Source organism: Marmota marmota, unplaced genomic scaffold (assembly GCF_001458135.2).
Source record: "Marmota marmota marmota unplaced genomic scaffold, marMar, whole genome shotgun sequence".
Taxonomy (NCBI): Eukaryota; Metazoa; Chordata; class Mammalia; order Rodentia; family Sciuridae; genus Marmota; species Marmota marmota.
This window is the reverse complement of record NW_026000037.1, coordinates 52,872,612-52,893,719: the sequence shown is the minus strand read 5'-3', so window position 1 is coordinate 52,893,719 and position 21,108 is coordinate 52,872,612. Positions and strand designations below refer to the sequence as shown.

At 35.0% G+C, this 21,108-nt stretch overlaps 2 protein-coding genes across 8 annotated transcripts in view; both read left to right on the top strand.

Annotated features, from left to right (window-relative positions):
• The window catches only part of LOC107136895 (sodium channel protein type 1 subunit alpha), a 939,664-nt gene that overhangs the window by 316,681 nt on the left and 601,875 nt on the right, over nt 1-21,108 (top strand). The window lies entirely within an intron of this gene.
• The window catches only part of Galnt3 (polypeptide N-acetylgalactosaminyltransferase 3), a 37,711-nt gene that overhangs the window by 3,712 nt on the left and 12,891 nt on the right, over nt 1-21,108 (top strand). For 2 of the 3 annotated variants that reach the window (XM_048812413.1, XM_015479264.2), the window contains exons 2-3: nt 12,508-13,131; nt 17,399-17,571. In XM_048812413.1, the coding sequence (XP_048668370.1) occupies nt 12,617-13,131; nt 17,399-17,571 (688 nt within the window). In that variant the 5' untranslated portion in view covers nt 12,508-12,616. Of the gene's footprint in view, nt 1-11,926; nt 11,956-12,507; nt 13,132-17,398; nt 17,572-21,108 lie in introns of all 3 variants that reach the window. The other variant, XM_048812412.1, reaches the window with a different exon arrangement.

The window sequence follows — 21,108 nt, the reverse complement described above, 5'->3', positions numbered from 1 at the left end:
CTCTCTCTCTCTCTCTCTCTCTCTCTCTCTCTCTGTCTCTCTCTCTCTCTCTCTCTCTCTCTCTCTCACACACACACACATTCAAATTAAACTATTTTTTCATATAATCAAACTATAATTCTAATAATTCTAATAGTTAAACATTTCTTGGAGGACTTGAGGCACTAGGATCTGGATGCTCGATTAAATCTCTCAAATATTAGGGACTGCATGAAATCTCATTGAACATTATTGTATTTTAAATGGGTTTTCATCATGCAGCATTGTATGTGGGAACAGAAAAAAACTAGAAATGTTTTTCTGAGTGGATTTTGATAGTAACAATTATCAAGTTGAAGTTTTAGACAGAAAAATAATTTTGCCCAACTTTATTTTAATTCTAAGTTTAATGGTTGATTTAGAGTTATGGGTAGAGTCTGAAAAAAACGTAGCCCAGTTTATTGTTTTTTTAAATTCTATTAATATTTTTTATCTTTATCTTTTATTATGAAATAGATATAAGAAACAAATGATAGGAATCACACCCTCTCCCCCAAAAAGGGCTAGTTGAGAGATTATTTTAGATATCTAAGAGATTTGCCATGATATAGTCTTAGAAGCTCTGGTTGGATAATTAGTCTTTCATAAATGATTTCTGTTTTAGCCTCCCTTCACATTTGTAGTGAAAATAATTTTTCTGCTAAAGAATGTTACCATATTTAATATTTTGGAAATGGTTGATACCTGTATTATCTTCAGATGTTCTCAGGTCCATAAAGCATAAAAATACATTTGGAATGACAGTTCTTTTATGGATCTAAAAGTGATTGAGAAGAAAGGGGTCCAATTATGTATCAGTCATTATCAGAGTAATTAATATTATACAATTTGGGTAATTTTATTATAATTAATGTACTGTCAATGGCAACATTGAATTCAAATCAATTCCAGTAATGGCAAGAGACCAAAGTGGCAAAGCAAAGACAAGTAGATCCTAGATTATAGGTCATTAGTGATTATGGACAATTAGATGAAATTTCCTTAAGTCATTCTCAGAATTGGGCTTATATTTCTGGTACTAAATAAACTGTTTCCCCGGGTATACCTTTTCCCTGTATTTGTTTAAATTTCAAAATGTCTAATTTGCTTATTCATATGATACCTTTAATAATAACTGGAGACTGTATACTTGTAAACCAAGACCTTCATTACACCTATTTCAGTTCCTGATTTCTGTCCACATGTATTAATTCATTTACCATGTCCTGTCCACAATTCCACAATCAGCCTCCAAAAATCGAAAAATTTAATGTGACTCATTTGTTAGCAAAAATTCAGTTCATTTGCAGAAAACCAAGGGTGAACTGTCAGGAGATTATCTACTGCACTTGGTACTATTAGTACTGAGTTTGATTGTATAATACTGCCCCAGGACTTTCTGAAGTATACTGTTATATTGGGTATGAATGCTATCACCTTTCTAGCATCTAAAAAGTTCTGGAATTTGAAACATATTTGGCTCGATGGATTTGGTGGAATAGATTATGGATATGAACCACTCTCCAGGTGTTGTGCCAGAAATTCAGTGGTCATATAAATGCTCTTTTATTAACTTCACAATGGCTATGGTCTGAATATTTGTGTCCCTCCAAAATTTGTATGTTGAAATTTGCCCTGACTGCGTTGGTATTAAGAGGTGAGAGCCTTTGGTATTGAGAGGTGATAGGTCATCAGGATTCTGCCCTGGAGAATGTGATTAGTACATTTATAAGAGGCCTCAGGGAGTTCATTAGCTTTTGGCTTCTCCACTATGTGAGCATATGTGAGAGATGCCATCTATGAGGACTGTGTCCTCACCACACATTGAATCTGATTGTACCTTGGTTTTGGACTCCCCCTGCTCAAGATTGTGAGCAATAAATTTCTATCTATAAATTAGATAGTCCAGAGTGTTTTGTTATAGCCAGCCTGAACAGACTAAGATAGCAATCATCAGATCACTGAATCCCTTTAAATTTTATACCTTCCCACCCCATCACAAATTCCTGACAACACTTCTCCCCAATTTGGGGTCTTCTCAACTCATTACTAGGGCTAGGGTACCATAATATAAATTAGAACTATTGTCTCTTCAGTGTGAAGTCATTCAGCAACTTTCCATAACTCACCAGATAGAACCTGTGGCCCTCAAGTGTTCCCACAGAATCTGACCCTTGTTTACTTCTGGATTTATATTTCATAAAACAAACTTTTATATCACACCAAAAGAGTTTATTGTTCTTCCTGTGCTTTTCTTTTGTACTCTTCCCTGCTGAGAGTACCTTTTCTTTTGCTTCCCTATAACTCTTAATAGTCCTAAAGACTCAACTGACGTCTTGCCTTCTTTAGAAAATTGCACAACCTTCCTATACCTCCGTACACATGCATTTTACATGTGATATATGATGTGTGTGTGTATGTATGTATGTGTGTGTGTGTGTGTGTGTGTATATATATATATATATATATATATATATATATATATATATATATAGAGAGAGAGAGAGAGAGAGAGAGAGAGAGAGAGAGACAGAGACTGTTTCCACACCGGTCTCTGTATACAAACACACACATGCATACACACATCACATCTTTCAAATTATTTGCAAAGCATGCAGGTTTTCTTTAAGCCTAATGTGAAGTAAGAAAGTGAGTAAAATTGACAGCATGAACAATGGTGTGTTTTATCCTCAGCATAAAAAAAAAGTGTCAGAGAGACATCGAGAAGTGACCAAAGAAATTGGGGAATAGGAAACATTTTTTATTGTACTTAGTGTATTTAATTTATATTGCTCTACTCACATCTCATTCCTCTGAATTCCATGTTATTTTGGGGTGTCAATTTGGTTAGTTCTAAGACCTGGTTTTTCCCATTTAGAAGTGAAATGTTAATTATGATTGAAGTATCTTGCAGGTTTTGTTTATATGTGTGTATTGCACAGTTGAGAACATTACTCAGAGTGAGGATCTAAAAGAGAGTAACTTTTACTTAAAGAATTTTATTAGACTAAACCAAAAGAAAACAACAACAATAAAAACAAACTCCCCAAATAAAACAGGGCAAAAAATTCCCTAAAGTTAGTTGTCTTTCAAATCCCTGACTTGTCCTTTGCCAAGCTCTGTTGATTTTACCTTCTAAATAAATGGTTCTCAAATTTGTCCACTGTTCTCTGTTCCTAACACTACTATCATCTCTTGCAATAGAGTATTGTAGTGGCCTCCCTATTTGCCTATCAGAACTCTTTCTGGCTTCTTTTGAGTTGATTCCTTCCACTGACATCCAGAGTGATATTTTTCAAAGTATTTGGTCATGATGACCCCCTGCTTAAAGCCCTTCTTGGCCCTTAGAATAAGGTAACTCCTTAACATGGTGTAAAGGTTGGGCGTGATTCAGTGGTTGCCCAGCACACATGACTCTCCTCATTACTGTGCTCTGCCTCTAACAGTTTGGGTTTTATTGCCATGTTCCTCTTGCCTACAGGTCTTTGCAGTGTCTTTCTCTACCCTGTAATATATATTTCTCTTCCATTTTGTCCTATCCAGCTAATACTCAGCCTTCACATTCCCATTTGATCTCCTTTTTTAGCACTAATTATAACTGGAATTTTTCAACTGCCTCCAATCCTAACCTAGAGTAGAGTGAAGACTATAGCATAAAGAAATAAAGTGCTGCTTATTAACCTTTAAAAATTAAAATTTCCTCACAATGGGGTAGACTTTATAGTTTATATTTTTTTAAAAAATAGATTTTTGTTATTAGTGACTTTGTATTTTTATCCAGTGTTCATATTTATCACCATAATAAGTATTGATTTTTTGTTTACTATTTACAATGTGCACTATATACCAGGAATATTTTAAGCAAATTAAATGAGTTAAAGCATTTAATCTTCAAAGCAACCTCTATTATTTTTCTCCCTATTTTAGAGATAGAAAATTGAGAGATTAAATAATTTGCTTCCATCGATAAGGTTGTTGAAATCTTGGGGCTACAATTCAAATCCAAGCTAGTCTGATTCAAAATCCTGCACTTCTATCCTACTTGTAAATAAAGTAATGCAAATAAAGTTAAATAGAATTATTGAAAGATTTACAACAGCAATGATTCAGTTCCTCCTCTTCCATTTCCCCAGTAACATTGCTTAAAAGCAATGACTCTCACCCTTTTAGATGTTTCTTCCAGTATTTACCTTTTGAAATAATATGCTTATATTGCTGTTTCTTAATGCATCAATATTTGGCATTGTCTACTGACTTCACATTCAAGTAGATAAATATTTATCTCTTTTACACACACACCTCTGTCTCCCTTTCTCAATCAATATCATTCTTACATTCTTTGGTTTGCATATTAATATTTATTTATTATGATTACATAAATATTGTTTGCTACAGAGCCAAATAAGCACATTGTGCATATGATTATTTACTTGAAGAATTTTTATTTTGTTTGTTTGTCTTTTTGGAGGCATATTTCATTATGTTGCTCAGGCTCATCTAAAAGTCTGGGGCTCAAATGATCCTCCAGCCTCAGCCTCTCAAGTAGCTGGGACTAATGGTGCATGGTGCATACCACTGTGAGTTAATAACTAACTAATTTAAGAAAAATTAATTGCCTAATTTTCCCATATGTTTATTGGCATATATATTTCTATGTAGTCTAACATGTCAGTTTCATTTCCCACATAGTGTACCCTTTCAGATTTATTGGTCCCTTCTTTTTTTTTTTTTTTTAAAGAGAGAGGGGAGAGAGAGCGAGAGCGAGAGAGAGAGAGAGAGAGAGAGAGAGAATTTTAATATTTTATTTTTTAGTTTTCGGCAGACACAACATCTTTGTTTGTATGTGGTGCTGAGGATCCAACCCGGGCCGCACGCATGCGAGGCGAGCGCGCTACCGCTTGAGCCACATCCACAGCCCTATTGGTCCCTTCTTGAAGCTCTCCATTCTCTTGTTTTAATTTGGACTGCTGCTTTCTAGGCCTGTTCCATAGCTTCTTGTGTTTCCCTTTGCTGACATCTCTGATGGACTCTCATTCCATAGACACTATGACTTCTTATTTAATCACTCCCTCATTTGGATGCAGTACATCTTCCACTGGCTTCCTGAGAAATGGAATTAAAAAATTCAAAATATCAAATGCATTAAAAATCTTTTTCCTACCTTTACACATTTTCCTCTCTTATTTATTTATTTATTTAGTAGTTTTTCTATTCATAGGGTTCAGATTTCAGATGAAAAACATAAGTCTTTCTTTCACTGTTGCCCTCTGATACTCAGTTTTTCTTCCAGACAGAGAGCACTGCATTAGTAAGTCCTTTATAACAAGTCAAGAATACTTCCTGTACACACATCATAACCTAGCAACCTCCCCAGCCCCGACATTAATTGATTTGCTGAGTTCAACTAACTCTACCTCCCAAATCCCTTTTCTAAGCCTCCATATCCCTTTTACCCATCTCTTTCCCAGGTTACTTTTAATACTCATTTTTGCCTCCAGTCCCCTATCTGCACCCCATACTCAAATCCATATTCAGTACAACTTCAAGAATATAATCATTCTAAATATCCCTTTGGATTAAGTCTTCACCTTGCTTAAAATCCACCAGTGCCTCTCTCCTTTGCCTGAGAAGTATAAGTCATGTGCAATTAGGTAATCCTTCCTTTTTGTTTGGAACTAGGCATTTGACATATTTGTAATAGGCCTCCCTGTTTCTGGTATTTGATGATGCATGGTTCTAAGGAAAATTACCCTGCTTGAGGTTAACTGCTTAAAGAAGAGTTAAATTTTAGACAGAGACTGGTTTACTTGCAACTTAAACCTGTACATCAAAGGAGACTTTTCATACTTTAACTGTGAAGAGTGGGCAATGTAGAAATTTCGGGGGTGGTTGGAAAAGTAAAGGAATAGTTTATATTTAAAATTAGGCACATTTACAGCCTAAGCTTTAAGGTTGGCACTGTTTTTATGTTTAGCAAAAATAATTTGATGTTGTAGATGATTTGTGCAATGTTTACTTTTATTGTTTTACATCTAGGGAGGTAGCAATAATAGGGAAGTGGTGGTAAGGACAGGGAAATTTAAAAGTGTTGAAGTTTAAATCTTAGAATTTCTAGAGCAGGGATTGGGAATTTTACAGCCCTTGGGAAAAATTCCAGAGACACTTGTTTTTGTAAGCAAAGTTTATTTGGAATACAACTATGGCCATTCATTTTTATATTGTCTTTTTTTTTTTTTTTTTTTTTTTTTGCCCTACAACTATAGAAATGAATAGTTGTAATAGACACCAAATGGCCTGCAAGCAAAAAATAATTTGCTGACTGGCTCTTTATGGAAAGTTTACAGACACTTTTTCTACAAGGTATTGGAAATTGAGAGGTGTCCAGGATGTGTATCTACTAAATGAGTGGTAGGTAAACCTGTAGGAAGGTGCTTGTGAATTAACAATGATTGAGCTCCTATTCCTTTGCTCTCCCACTTCCTCATTCTTTAATATACTTGGGGCTTCAAAGGGAGAATTAATGGACAGAAATTGTCTTCTACTTATGAGTTTTTTTATTCCTTCAAAAAAAAGGAATGTTTGATTGGATTTGTTTAGTGTAGCCTGAATGCCCACCCTCAAATAACATTCCATAAAAAAGGACCAGTGGACAAACCTTTCACTAAGATTTTGAGAAATACATTAGCAAGGGAGTCTTTACATCTGTTTAAAAAAAAATGCCGTTGCTTTCCTTTGTAGGTCATTGAAATTGCCTTCCTGATTTCAGTGGAGATAATGGGATCCCATAGTAGCAGAAGACAAGTGGCAGCAAGCATTTAACCATCAATGATAGAGTAGGTACATCTTTTAAAATGGAAAGCAAGAACATAGAACTATCAGAGGGCACCAGCCTCTAGGTGATTCTGGTAGCCAAGATACTGGCTTTCACAGAATCATAGTGGTAACTAATGAATAAAATAAAATAAACAGTAATTAGAGTATCACTTATCTAACAGCAGAAACTCTTACTATCTCTGGTTGCAAAAGAAAAAATTGAAGTTGTTATAGCTAAGAGTCAGCCTCACATAGTTCTAGATCTACGTCAACTCACAGACCCAGCACTCTTCTCCAAATGGACCAACAACTATCTACTAGCATCTATGCTTTGGAGAAAAGGAAATACTCTGACTTTTCATATCAATTCCTAGGGAACCAAAATATTAAAGTGAAAACCAACAGCAGTCAAGCAGTAGATGGAGTTGGACTCACAGTGGGCCCAGGTAGTCAGCAAATCCGCCCTGTGCTTATTTCCTCAGTTCCTTAATGGAACTTACTGGATAACTGGCAAAATCTCTATACTAATTCAAGTGAGGACCTTAGAACCTGCCCTCCTTTCTAAAATAACAAATTAGAAGTAATACCATAGCCCGGAGGAAATTGTTTAGATTGATGGAGGGCATCAGTCATAGAAATCTGCTTTGTGGTATCTATCACACTCCCATTTGGCTTGTACAGAGGTTTAGTGGATCTTAGAAACTGTAGACTATCATAAAGCTAATCATTGAGCAACTCCAAATGTGGCTGCTAACCCAACTGTAGTGCCTTTATCAAATTACACAACCCCTGGAATTTTGTATGTAATTATGGGTTTGACTAATAACCTTTTTCTCTATGCTAACTTAAAAGGACCACCAACAGCAATTTGTACACCTTCACAGGCTTGCCTGAGGGCTAGGTCAGTTCTCCAGTTCTCGAGATCTTAATCACCCTAACATCCCACCAATTTTCACAGTGTCTCACTGTGTGAATGATGTCATCTTGATTGGATCTGATAAGCAGAGAATAGCAAGTCCTTTAGATGTCTAGTAAAGCACCTGAGAACTAGAGGGTGATAGATTATTCCCACAAAAATTTAGAGGCATAGCATTTCACTAACATTTCTAGGCATTCAGTGGTCACTATACCTGATAGGTCTTTTATGGATTTTGGAAAGATCATAGACCACATTTGAATATGTTACTTCATCACCTACCTACAGAGAACTCATTAGGCTTCCAGTTTCAAATTATGATCAGAGCAAAAGAAAGCTAGACAGAAAGTCCAGTACACAGTGCAAGCTATACCACCACTTTGGCTTTTGAGGCTAACCCATCCAAGATTCTCTTAGTCTCTGAAGCAAATAGGCACGCTGGGTGGAATGGAGGCTTTGGAGAGCACCAAGACCAGCATCAGAGTAAACATCTGTAGGATTCTGAAGCAAACATATTTCATCTCCAGATAAATGTTTACCCTTTGACAAACAACCTCTGGCTTGCTACTAGGTAGGTAGTAAATGCATAACCATGGGTTGTCAGGTGGACTGAGCTTCCTATCATTAACTGGGTGTTGTCTGGCCTAGTTAGCTGTAGGTTAGCTATGGACAGCCGCCATCTATCATCAGGTGAAAATGGCATATGAGACAGAGCCTGGGAAGATCTGGAAAGTGCATGTCCAAGTGACTCCAGATCCTTCAAAAACAACTTCCTGTTGCATTGCCTTGTGTGATCATCAGTTTTCCATTACTGTGACAAATACCTAGGATAATTATCTTGGATAAAGAGAAGGTTTAATTTGGCTCACATTCTGGGAGATTTCAGTCCATAATTGGTTGGCTCCACTGCTTTTGGGTCTGTGTTGAGGGAGCACTTCATGGGGACAGTGTGTGGCAAAATTGTTCTACTCGTGGCTGGGGTATGAGAGAGAAAGAGGAAGGAGATGGAGTCCTTCAAGGGCATGCCCCCACTGTCCAGAAGACCTCCCTCCAGGTCCTACCTATTAAATATTACACCTCCTCTGAATAGTGCCATCATACGTGGACTGTCTTTAACTTATGGACCTTTGGGGGATATTTAGCCAAATTATAGCACCTTGTTTCCTTCAACCCATGTTGAAGGCTTCTTGGTATTTACTTAAACTCATTGATAGAGGAAAAAAACCTCAAGCCTGATTTACAGATGAGTCTACATCATATTTTCATACTGCTTAAGAGTGGAGAGCTGCGGAACTATATATAGTCTTATGCATGGGCAATTGTGAAGTACAGTAGAGATAGAAAATTCCCTCAATAGGCAGAAATTTGAATAGTAGATATGTTTGTCCACTGTGCCTGAAATGAGAGATGGTCCACAGTATTAATCTATATTGGTTGATGGGCAGTTGCTACTGATTTATATGGTCAGGGCCTTGACTGGAAGACTAGTGACAGGGAAGTTTGAGGTTAGATAGTGTGGCCTTTCAAAATGTGCAGACCCTGAAAAAATTTGTGTCCTATTGTAATGCCCACCAAAGGATTTTTACTGGAGAGAAGGCTCTTAATCAAGTTGACAAAATGGCACACTCAGGATGTTGGTCAGACTCCCTTCCCAGCTACCTGAGAGTGTGTTCACTGCATCTATGCACAGTGGCCTTAGTGGCAGGAATGGAGGCTAGGTGTGCACGTGCTCAGCAACATTTGACTTTTCTAATGTGTCCTGACTTCTACTGGGTTCCTCATCTTGAATGAACAGCATTGAGCCCCTGGGGTGGATCAGTGAAGCTGAATAGTTAGGGTAGATTATGCTGCTTATCAATCTGTTGTTTCTGTCTTCAAGTTGTTGGCCTGTTCCGCAGTAAGGAAGCTGGACCTTGTAAATATTTTTCCTATGCCAACTGGCATGTTAAATCCTGTCAGCAGAGGATACTGAAGGAACACCGAGGGTTAAAGACGGGTTTTCTTTCTAATTTCAGAGATACTCACTTGTCAGGCTCTTTCTGGGCATATTTTTCCTCCCTTGCTCCAGTCCTCACATGGTTTTCTCCAGTGCTGGGTACCTGCAGGGCATGGCTTCCTCTGAAGATGGCAAGCTTCACCCTCTGTATTTTCTCCACAGTTGGATTTGGGCAGTGGTAGTGTGTCCTGGAGCCACTGACATTATGGACCTGCTCCACAGCCCAGGTCACTGCTTGCCAGACATTCTTCCCAGATCCACACATGTGCACACTGGAGGTTCCACTAGATTGGTTGTTGCCCAGGGAGCTGGCTCCCTAACCTTCAATTCCAGAAAGTCAGAGCCATCTTGCTCCCAGCTGCACAAGAAAAGTGCACTTGAGTCCTGCAGAGGACAGCCTCTCAGACTCCAGCAGCCAGCAGTTTTTCTCATCACCTAGCTAGTTCCGGGGTTCTTTGCCCTCTCCATAAATGGCTTTTTCTGAGACTCCTGAGGGCAGATTTTGAGCAATTCCCGCATTTGTTAATTTTGTCACTTTACCCATTCATCTCCTCTTCTTCCCATTCTCTCAACAAGTCGGATTATTTAATTCCATTTCCTGCTCTTCCTTTCTACCTTCTGGTGCTCCTTATCTCTCCAGTACCACCTTTACTGAAACTGAAAAACTTTATAATTTTTCTAGAGCCTAAATTTGATTATAATCTCTTCTTAAAATTCATTCAATTATTTTTATTTCATCCATCTAAAAAATATATGGTGCATTCCAGAGTCACTAGAAGATGTACCAGGTTCTCCATGAACTCCTCTTTACCTGACCTCTGAGCCTCATCTCCTGCCATTTCCCACCTCTGATTTCCACTACTGCTAACCTAAGGGACTGATCATGTCTTTTCTGGCTTCAGTGACTTTACATCTTTCATTCCTTTTCACTTCACCTTTTTGTTCACTTACCTAAAATTTGTTTACTTTTCAAGAGTCTATTCAACATTATCATCCCTGGGAAATTTTCCATAACATTTCTCAGCCCTCCGTGTTGCTTTCACAGACTACGTTCTCAGCTCATATGCCCCTGGTTTGTGATTGCCTGTTGACTTGCTGTGTTTCATATCAGTCTCTGTTTCTTGAACCTATGGGCTATCTTTAGTTTTGTAGCCACAGCCTAGAACAACATTTGATTCTTAAGAAATTACATAAATATAATTGTGTGGTTCTGCAGCTCCTTATATGAAGTTTTCAAACACAGGAAAAAAAAAAAAAGAAAAATTTAACAAGTCACTCGATTCTTCACATAAAGTTCTTAAAGCAATTGAAGCTCAGAAACATTGGCATATCACTTTTACCAGAAATATACATCAAAATTTCAGGCATCTTTAGAAGTCAAAGTTTTAATTCCATAGTGAAAAGAACATACATAGGCAGTACAATTAGAAATAGTATATAGAACTAAGTTCATCCTATTTTGTACATTCATCTTAAAATTTCTTGCCAAAGGTCAGAGGAATTCATTTTAGAACTTGATTTTCTTATTTTAAATTTAGTTATAACTTTAGAAAAGAAGATGAATAGTGTCAAAGTTAGTTTGCACTGCTGTAAAGAACGTTTCCTTAGGATTGGGGTTGTGGCTCAGTGGTAGAGCACTTACCTCTTATGCATGAGGTACTGGGTTCATTCCTCAGCACCGCATAAAAATAAATAAAATAAAGAAATTGTGTCCATCTAAAACTAAATAAAACTTTTTAAAAAAGAACACTTCCTTTGAAATATGTTTAGGCTTTAGGGACAACAGGTATTTTCCCTTCCCTTTCTCCTGAAAATTAACTTACTGGATATAATTGTGCATATAGTATGCAAGTGACTGAAATTCCTTCACATTTCATTTTTTTAAACATTGTGAGGAAAATCAACCTTCACTGTGATTCAGTCTGTCATCATTGTTCTATTTCCTTTCCTTCTTTTGCTTGTGGTGGTTCATACAAGGGTTTAGCAAACTTGTAACCATGTTTTTACAATCAACTGCAGGCAGTATTCCATCAATCCATATTCTGCCTTTGGAATCCTGGAGACCTTCAAGTGAAGATAGTGTATTTTCTTTTTGCTATTAGATTTTGTATTTGTATGAGGTATTGAAAATAGCTGTTATGTAACAATGAAATTAAATATTCTTAATTTTCTTACCCTTACAGGGAATGTCAGGATTCACAAATACTATCAGGTGAACAAATCTATGAGAATACCAACTTAATTATTGTCAAAGATGCTGCATTACTTTGGCTAGTTGGAGTTCGAAGGTTAAGGGCAAGCTGTATAAAATGAAGCCATTATAGGTATCAGATGCCTGTTAGGAGCTGTCAGTATACCTTGCTTTTCTATGGATTCTCCCCTCCTAGAATTCCTTAATGAAGCTCTTTGACTTCTTGGTTATCTGCTTAATATGTTCTTTTAAAATAAAACTTAAAATATATTTGTAAAAAATAATCTTACGCAAATAATATAGTAGATGTTACCACCAGAGTTAACAAAAAATATAATTTTTTTTTTCCAGAGAGAAATTCTTAATGTTTTTCAGCTCCAATGAATTGTAGCTAATTATAACAATTGTTCTCTTTCAAAAGTGTAATTTGATTGAGGGCAGAATATCTTTGTATTCTTGTTAACCATAGAGTACATTGTTTGTAGCTTCAGTTCAGTTGTTTGAATGAATAAATTGTACTATGCCTATAAGGAATGAATAGCTACTAATAACATCTATCATTTCTATTTATAGGTTTTACCATTTAAAGAAACCTTCTTGCCAGCAAATCTATGATAAAAAATATAAGTAACAGAGGAAACAATAGCTATTATTTGTCAAGCAACAAGCATTTAATGTCAGAATGGCTCACCTAAAACGACTAGTAAAATTACATTTTAAAAGACATTACCATAAAAAGTTCTGGAAGCTTGGTGCAGTAATTTTTTTCTTTTTAATAGTTTTGATTTTAATGCAAAGAGAAGTAAGTGTTCAATATTCCAAAGAAGAATCAAGGATGGAAAGAAATATGAAAAACAAGAACAAGGTGTTTGATTTAATGCTAGAAGCTGTAAACAATATTAAAGATGCAATGCCAAAAATGCAAATAGGAGCACCTGTCAGGCAAAACATTGATGTTGGTGAGAGACCCTGTTTGCAAGGATATTATACAGCAGCAGAATTGAAACCTGCTCTTGACCGCCCACCACAAGATTCTAACGCACCTGGTGCTTCTGGCAAAGCATTCAAGACAACCAATTTAAGTATTGAAGAGCAAAAGGAAAAAGAACGTGGGGAAGTAAAACACTGTTTTAATGCTTTTGCAAGTGACAGGATTTCTTTACACCGAGATCTTGGACCTGACACCCGACCTCCTGAGTATGTTGAAGACTATTCATTATTTACTCTTTATTACGAGGGTTTGAAGGGGAGAGGCATTAGCTAAGGCATTTGCTTATTCTTTAGCCACTCTGAGGTGGGAAATCAGCAAATACTGTTTTTTTAATCTTTCATTTTTTTTTTGTTTATAACTATTAAGGATAGCTACCCATATCTCAGCTTGGTACATAGTACAGACATGAAAAGTTATTAGCTTTTAAATTAGAAGCAGAATTCTAGATCTGACTTCTTTACACAAGGAAATCCTTCATTCTTAAATGCTGTGATTTCCATATCTATTTAGAAGGAAATATTGGACAGTTTTTATAGAAAATGTAGGAGGTTGAGAAAGTTTGTTCACTTCTCTGTGTGCTGCTATAGAAAAGAAATTTTTTAAAAATGTGCCAAGATTTTGTAGCTACTAGATAATATTTTATGGATTTATAAACTAAACCTCAGACTTCATGGCTGCTTTGAATGTTTAACTAGGTTTCAGAATGCCCATTTTTTGGTATGCTTTCTCTTAATGAAGTTATTTTAACAATTATTAGTAAAAATCTTTGTCCATAATTTTTTAAAGTTCTCATATCTATAGGGTTGTTTTTCTTTAGATACTAAGAGGGCAAAACTCATTCAGTCACTTTGTTTACAAGTTTTTCTCAAGCATAGGATATTTTGATTAAAATTTCTCTCTGGGACCTAGTGTGCTTTCTCTGTGTCCTTAGTTTTGTTATCAGTATATTCAAATTTGATATTTTAATTGCAAAGGCCAAAATGAATTTTTGAGAATACTTGATTGGCAAATAGCAATCAAGCAACGGCCACCTATTTTGCTTTCCTGTTATAACAGATTATTTTTGGTTGTGAACCTGAAAGAAAAGGACTTTTGGGCTGGGGATGTGGCTCAAGCGGTAGCGCGCTCGCCTGGCATGCGTGCGGCCCGGGTTCGATCCTCAGCACCACATACAAAGATGTTGTGTCCGCTGAGAACTAAAAAAAATAAATATTAAAATTCTCTCTCTCTCTCTCTCTCTTTAAAAAAAAGAAAGAAAGAAAAGGACTTTTGTGGGCTGGTTTATTGCTTCATTCGGGTTTTTCTAGATTTGTAATGTTGATAACCTGCATCAACTATAGGAGTCCCTTAATGTTGAATTTGTATAGATTAGGCTTCTGTCACTTTGTGGTAATCTGTGTGATCCAAGGTGAAATGATTCATTTTGAAAAGAATGTGAAAAGAAACAAATGAATGACTGTAAAATATTTTGTTATAATATGCGTAGCTCCTTTCTCAATAGATTCAAATGCAGTATTACATTTTACTGATTTGGAGAGAGTTCTTGACCAAAAAGCAGTCCATACTAAAAATCAATAAGCATGATTTTTATTCTTTGAAATGTCAATATCAGCTCAAGATGAGCTTTTTTTGTTGTAGTCTTACGAGGCTATAGTAATGTTTGTCACTATTAATTGTTAAGTGAGTAAAAAGCAACTAAGCACATTAAGAGCATTTTATTTTTTGGTTATAATTAAAGGTTTGTTTATTTATTACTTTGGAAAGGATTTTGTGGTGATGGTGAAGATTTAATTGTTTCTTAATTTGAAAGTCACCTATATCCATAAGGAAGGTATTTTCCATTCTCATTCCACATATAGATCTAGTCTTTATTAATATGGATAATCATGTGACTAATTTAACCAAGTTTCTATATGCCCAATTTTTCTAATGGTTAACTAGAAAAATGTAGTCACTTTGATAAATTATTTTTTGCACTATTTTAAATAACATGTGAAATGATTTTTAAAGGATGAATCTAACATAAATTGTTTCAAACTGAATAGAGTTTGTAAAATCACACTGTGGAATTTTATCATTTGTATTAATGGTAAAACATGATGCTTTACTCTGGCTGCTCTGCCTTATTTTTAACTTCTAACTAATATTAGTAGTTATCAGTTAAGCAAATAAATCCCTAGCTTAAACCAAAGAAAATCCTTGTAAGATAAAGTAATAACATTTTATTGGTGTGAATGTTTGTGCACATTTATACTTTATATCTTCAGTTTTTTATAATACTTGATTAATGTTGTATTAACTAACTAACTGCATGGCAAATAAAGTTAGGGAAAAAAAATTAATCCCTAAATTTTACTCTCTCTCTCTCTAAAATGTTTATAAGACAATAAATCATGAAGTGCTTCTTTTCCTTCTTCTTCCTTAAAAAATAAAATACTATTTCATGGAGTTTTTCAGGATTTTTGTTTATTGTTTATGTGGGTTTATAAACCTTTATGTGTTAAAATATGAGCTCATATTTAGTCATTTATTTCTGTGTAATTATTATTCAAGAGAATATATGGTTTGTTTTTGAACTTTATTTGTAATTGGTAGTTTATTCAAAATTCAACTCAGAATAAATACCTTGCTTTTACTCTAACAAATGAGGAAAAATGTGGTGCTTTACTTCTGACCATGCGCTTGTGTGGCGCTTTGAAATCGTGGAAGCTCTAGAGAGCCAAACCACTTTCACTCGGCACCACTCTCTCCTTTTCCTCTTCAGTGCTGTTGACACCTCCTCTTTGTATTTCACTCCCAACCTAATTCCTTTCTTATCACTATAAACATCCCACTCTGTGGAACTGCTCTTAGAAAAGGCTAAAGACATTCTCACTCAGGTATGGTTCTAAAGTCACTAATGAGATAATGTGTGGATCCTTTTAGGGTGGCTTTCCCAGGCCTCCACTGTCAGGCTGGAGGCTACAGTGCCCCCCTATCCTTCAATGGCCCTGGAAAGCAAATGAAGTGTGTTGGGCTCTTATCTCCAAGAGTGAATGGTTTACTTCCTTATCTTTGGTTTTGAGCAGCAGTGTTTGCTTGAGTTCACACACTGTATTCCTAGTGTGGGAGGATTTGACTGGGTAGGAGGATTTTATAGTCTGTTGTCCAAAATTGTACAGCCACATTTGGTATTTAAGTGACTTTAAAGATGCAGTTGCTTTGTTTATCTTTGCCACAGTCCACACATGGTTTGTTTTATGTGCCAGTGTTTTGAAGCCCTCCTCCCGTATGTTAGTCACTTTAACTTCACCTCACTTCAGCGGGCTAGCTGCTGTGATTGATCCCCACTTCCATCTCAAAGGCTGGAGGCTGAACATGGCCACTCACACCCAGTGACTTAAATAAAGATTATTTTTTCTGAGGAAATCATTGTTATTAAAATGAATTCAAAATCCATATATAACTGAGGTTGTTAGCTAATGGATAACACCACTAATCAGAATTACTTGGGATTTTTCTCCCTTTGCCTATCACATTGTAGACAGAAGCACTGTCTTATAAAATGGACTTATAAAACGAATTTAGGTCTTTATTTTAAACTCCTAAATATGTCCTGTTAAAAGAAAATTTTTACATGCAAAAGTAGAGTACATTATTGGAGCAAAATCTCTAAAACACATAGGAAATGGTGTTAAGCATATGTCAAATGATGATCTACGTTCGATCTTTAGTTTGTGGTAGGCTGTCTTCCCCTTTTGATTTCATATGTTGATTAAAGTGATTAAATAAACTTGATAAATAAGAAATACATTACATATTTATGAAAGTTTCTAATAACTTTTAAAAATGAGTATTCAATTTAAAAAGTTGCAAATAAGAAAAATGGATGCTTTCAGCAAGAAAATAGGAAATTTTTTTTTTTTTTTCACTTGAGCAATTACCAGGATTTTTCATTTTACATGTTTCTTTTTTGAAGGAGGTACCAAGGATGGAATTCAGGGGCACACAGCCACTGAGCCACATCCCCAGCCCTATTTTGTATTTTATTTAGAGACAGGGTCTCACTGAGTTGCTTAGTGCCTTGCTTTTATTGAAACTGACTCTGAACTTGTGATCCTCCTGCCTTGGCCTCCTGAGCCTCCAGGATTACAGGTGTGCTCCACCATCCCTGGCCATGTTGTTTCTTTTATATGTTATTTTTTATTTAAAATGTTATTTGCTTTTAAATATTATACTGTTGAGAGGCATATAATAAGAAATTGTAGTTTGTATCAGTGAACATGATCTCTGGGTGACTAATCTGCTTGTAAAAATATGTTGCTATCCATTTACACTGATGTAGCGTTAAGATTATCTTCCATAGAGAGTATTTGCTGTCTTTTTTTTTTTTTTGTGGTAAAGATTAAATAATGATAATTTTAGCAACAGTATAACTGTGAAGTAAACTAATAAAAGTCTTAATTGCTCTTCAACTTTTTTGGCTTCTTCTAGATGTATTGAACAAAAGTTTAAGCGCTGCCCTCCTCTGCCTACCACCAGCGTCATAATAGTTTTTCATAATGAAGCATGGTCCACACTGCTTAGAACTGTCCACAGTGTGCTCTATTCTTCACCTGCAATTCTGCTGAAGGAAATCATTTTGGTGGATGATGCTAGTGTAGATGGTAAGTGAGTACATGCAAATTAGATCGTTTTCTAAGTAAATCCGTGTGGTGGTGCACAAAGTCTACTTGCTTATATTTGCTTTATGTATGCCATCTAGGAACTGGAATATAATAGTTTGGATGGTGTGTATGATGAATGCAAGTAGAATCCAAGTATGTCCATATTCCAATATTTTGGAGTGCAAAAATATATTAAATGACATTATTCACAACTTTCCAGTTCTCAATGTGTGGCTTTTATTTTAAGGCATAGTGGTTAGGAGCACAGACTTGAACCTGGAGGCAGGTTGCCTTGATTTAAATTCCTGTTTTGATTCTAACCAACTATGTAATTTGGACAAGTTACTTAATCTCTTTGCCTACATTTCTTTATTGATAAAACGAGGATAATATTATATTTATCAAATTTATTATAACATGTCATTAGTTTGTAAACCACTAAAAAGGAAAAAACCCACAGTCAATTAAACTAACATGACAATGATTATAAGAAGTATCTAATTTTGTTGCTGAGAATTAGGGAAATACAGAACTAACACATAATACTATGGTTGTTTTGAAAAATCAATGAGTTAATGTAAGTAACACACCAATAAATAAATAATATAAATCAGTAATTAAAATCAAGAAAGAGTCAATACATCGTGTTTTACTTTGGCTTTTTTTTCAGTGTTGATGTTTAACCTAAATCTCCATGAATGTTAGGTAAACATTTTACCACTGAGCTACATTGTCATCCATTGCCTTTTAAAAATATTGTGATATTATTTTCTAAATTAGCACAATTCTTTAATGCATTTCCACTTAAAATTATAAGTCAGGTACTAAATTACACATTTAAAATTTAAGTCACAAGGGTAATCTAACAAACATTCTAATTTGTTAAATTTTCAAAATAAAAAATACTTTAAGTATCAAACAGATTACCTTAATGACTACAGAATTTACTTCTAAATGAATCCAGGTATGGAGCCAAAATTTTGCAGATCTAATCCCAGCTCATGCACTAAGTAGTTGTTTTCTTATTTATAAAATGGAAATAATACTCTTTTATCAAGTCCAAAGCACTATCATTATTTATACCAATATTTCTTACATATGAGAAAAGAAAAAATGCTTACATTCTATCAGTTATAAAATATATCCAGATTTCAGACATGGTAATAAATGAAATTATTAACTTGGTTTATTTCATCATTTTTACATACAATTCTAAATGTTTTTATAATTTCAAAATTAAACATTTTGGTAAAATAGCATTATATTCTCAAGATACATGAATATTTAGGCAGAATAAAGTTATTTAACACCAGAGGTTTTTGGCCTGCATGTGAAACTTCCAACTCTAAAAATTGGAGCTTTATAATCCAAATCCCCTGGATTCAGATTATATGTTAGAGAGCTCTAGTTTTCATCTCTAATACCCTTGATCAGGTTAATTTGCCACTTAACCATGATTCACTGGTTTATTTACTACTGGCTCTGTTCTGGTTCCTTATTCTATCTAGTTGGACTATAGTCCATGGGTTTCAAGAGATGTCTGATTGAGTTCTGCTGACCTGCATGTTTTGCCTTTAGAACAAGAATAACAACAAACTTGATCGTAGAATCTTATTCTTTGGTTTCTTGAATGTTTTCTCTCAGACGACTTTTATTTGGGTTGATTTTCGAAATAGTGAGAAAAATAGGGACACGGTAGATTTACTTTTAGTAAGCCTTCATTTGAAGGTACCATTTTTATTTAACTGCACAAAATTTAAAAACTAAAGGAAATCAGAATGAAGAGATACTCATACATAATCTTCCTCCTGTTTCAACCATTTTAATCTTTTCATTTTCTTCTATAATTACATCTAAATAAACATATAATGTTTATCTTATTATATCCATACCATAAATGTGATTTTGAAAGCTGACATTTTCACATAATTTTGTTTATTTTACCTTCAAAACTTTTTTTTCCCATGACAGTGATGGACAGATGTTACTAACCATTCATCTTTCCTTCACACTGTAGCATTACTGTGTCATATGGCAGTGAGTAATATCCTTGAGCCTACATCACTTTCCTTCTTGTGCATTATACCTTTAGATAGTAATTTGGGAGAAATAGGACTGCTTGGTCAAAATATCTGAATATTTTTATAATTCTTTATGACACTTGACAGGAGATATGGGACAGTTTTCTTAGTGAAAGTTATCTTTGCATACTAGTGTCATTTGTCATTAAATCAAAGAACTATCCAATGAATACTACTGTGGGAAATATGTCCCTCTTTGCTGTAAAGGAGCCTGTGAAATAGAAACTAGCCCTTGATTTCAATGTATTTAGAGAAAAGTGCATAAATATATAGATAGTCGGGTAATAATAAAATAGTTAAATCCCTTGGAGAGCAAACAAAAGAGCATTTTTAGAACATAAACCATAAATTCAGCCCTATCTTAATGCTGTATTTGTGCATTAATCTCTCATTTTATCCTCCCGTCAGTCTACTGTTGATGAGTCCTATTATCCCCATTTTATAGATAAGAATGTAAGGTACAGAAAAGGTGAACCAGCTTGTCCAAATTCATACAACTAAAAGTGATGGTGCCTGTAAATTGAACCCAGGACATCTGGTCCCATATAGGTTTGTGTGCTTAATCTCCAAAAAGAGAAGTATGGGACTAAATTTAGGGAGTATATAAGAATTTATATAAAATTCAGAATAAATTTTTAAAGTTTTTAGTAAATTCAAACAATGAGAGTCTATACTGAAGGGATTATAGTCACTCCTTTTTAAAATGTCAATTCCCATTAAGATCTTTGAAATTTTATAACTCCTTTAAAGTAGAATATATTTATTTTTATATATACATATATATGCATATGTGTGTGTATGTGTGTGTTTAATTCTACTCTGAGATAATAGTGTTTATTTTTTTTTATTTTTTAATTTTTTATTGTGGGTTGTTCAAAACATTACAAATTTCTTGACATATCATATTCGACACTTTGATTCAAGTGGGTTATGAACTCCCACCTTCACCCCATACATAGATTGCAGAATCACATCAGTTACACATCCATTGATTTACAAATTGCCATACTAGTGGATAATAGTGTTTAGATGGGTTAAGTTTACCATAAAGGCTGTTCATGAAGTCTCATCTCCCTTAAGAATGCTTAAACTTTAAATTAGCATCTCTCTTTTCTGTATCACCTGAGAACTGAAAAGACATATATATTCCCAGATAAAGTCAATGTCATCTGTACTTGCTTCTGAAGTATGGCAGAAGCAAACATCTACCCCAGGATATTATTGACTTTTTTTTTTTTTTTTGTTTTTCTATATTCTTCCACATGTCTTATACTGCTAAGTGATTTTGTTACTATGGAAACCACAGGGTCTGCAGAAAGCTCAAATATGTCAACATACAAAGTGATCTGAAATTTGTCCCATGGCTTGATAAAAGCACTTGAAGGAATTATCATATCCCAATATTGTGACGTGCCCATGCAAACACATATCTGGGAAGACACATTTTTTTTTTTAA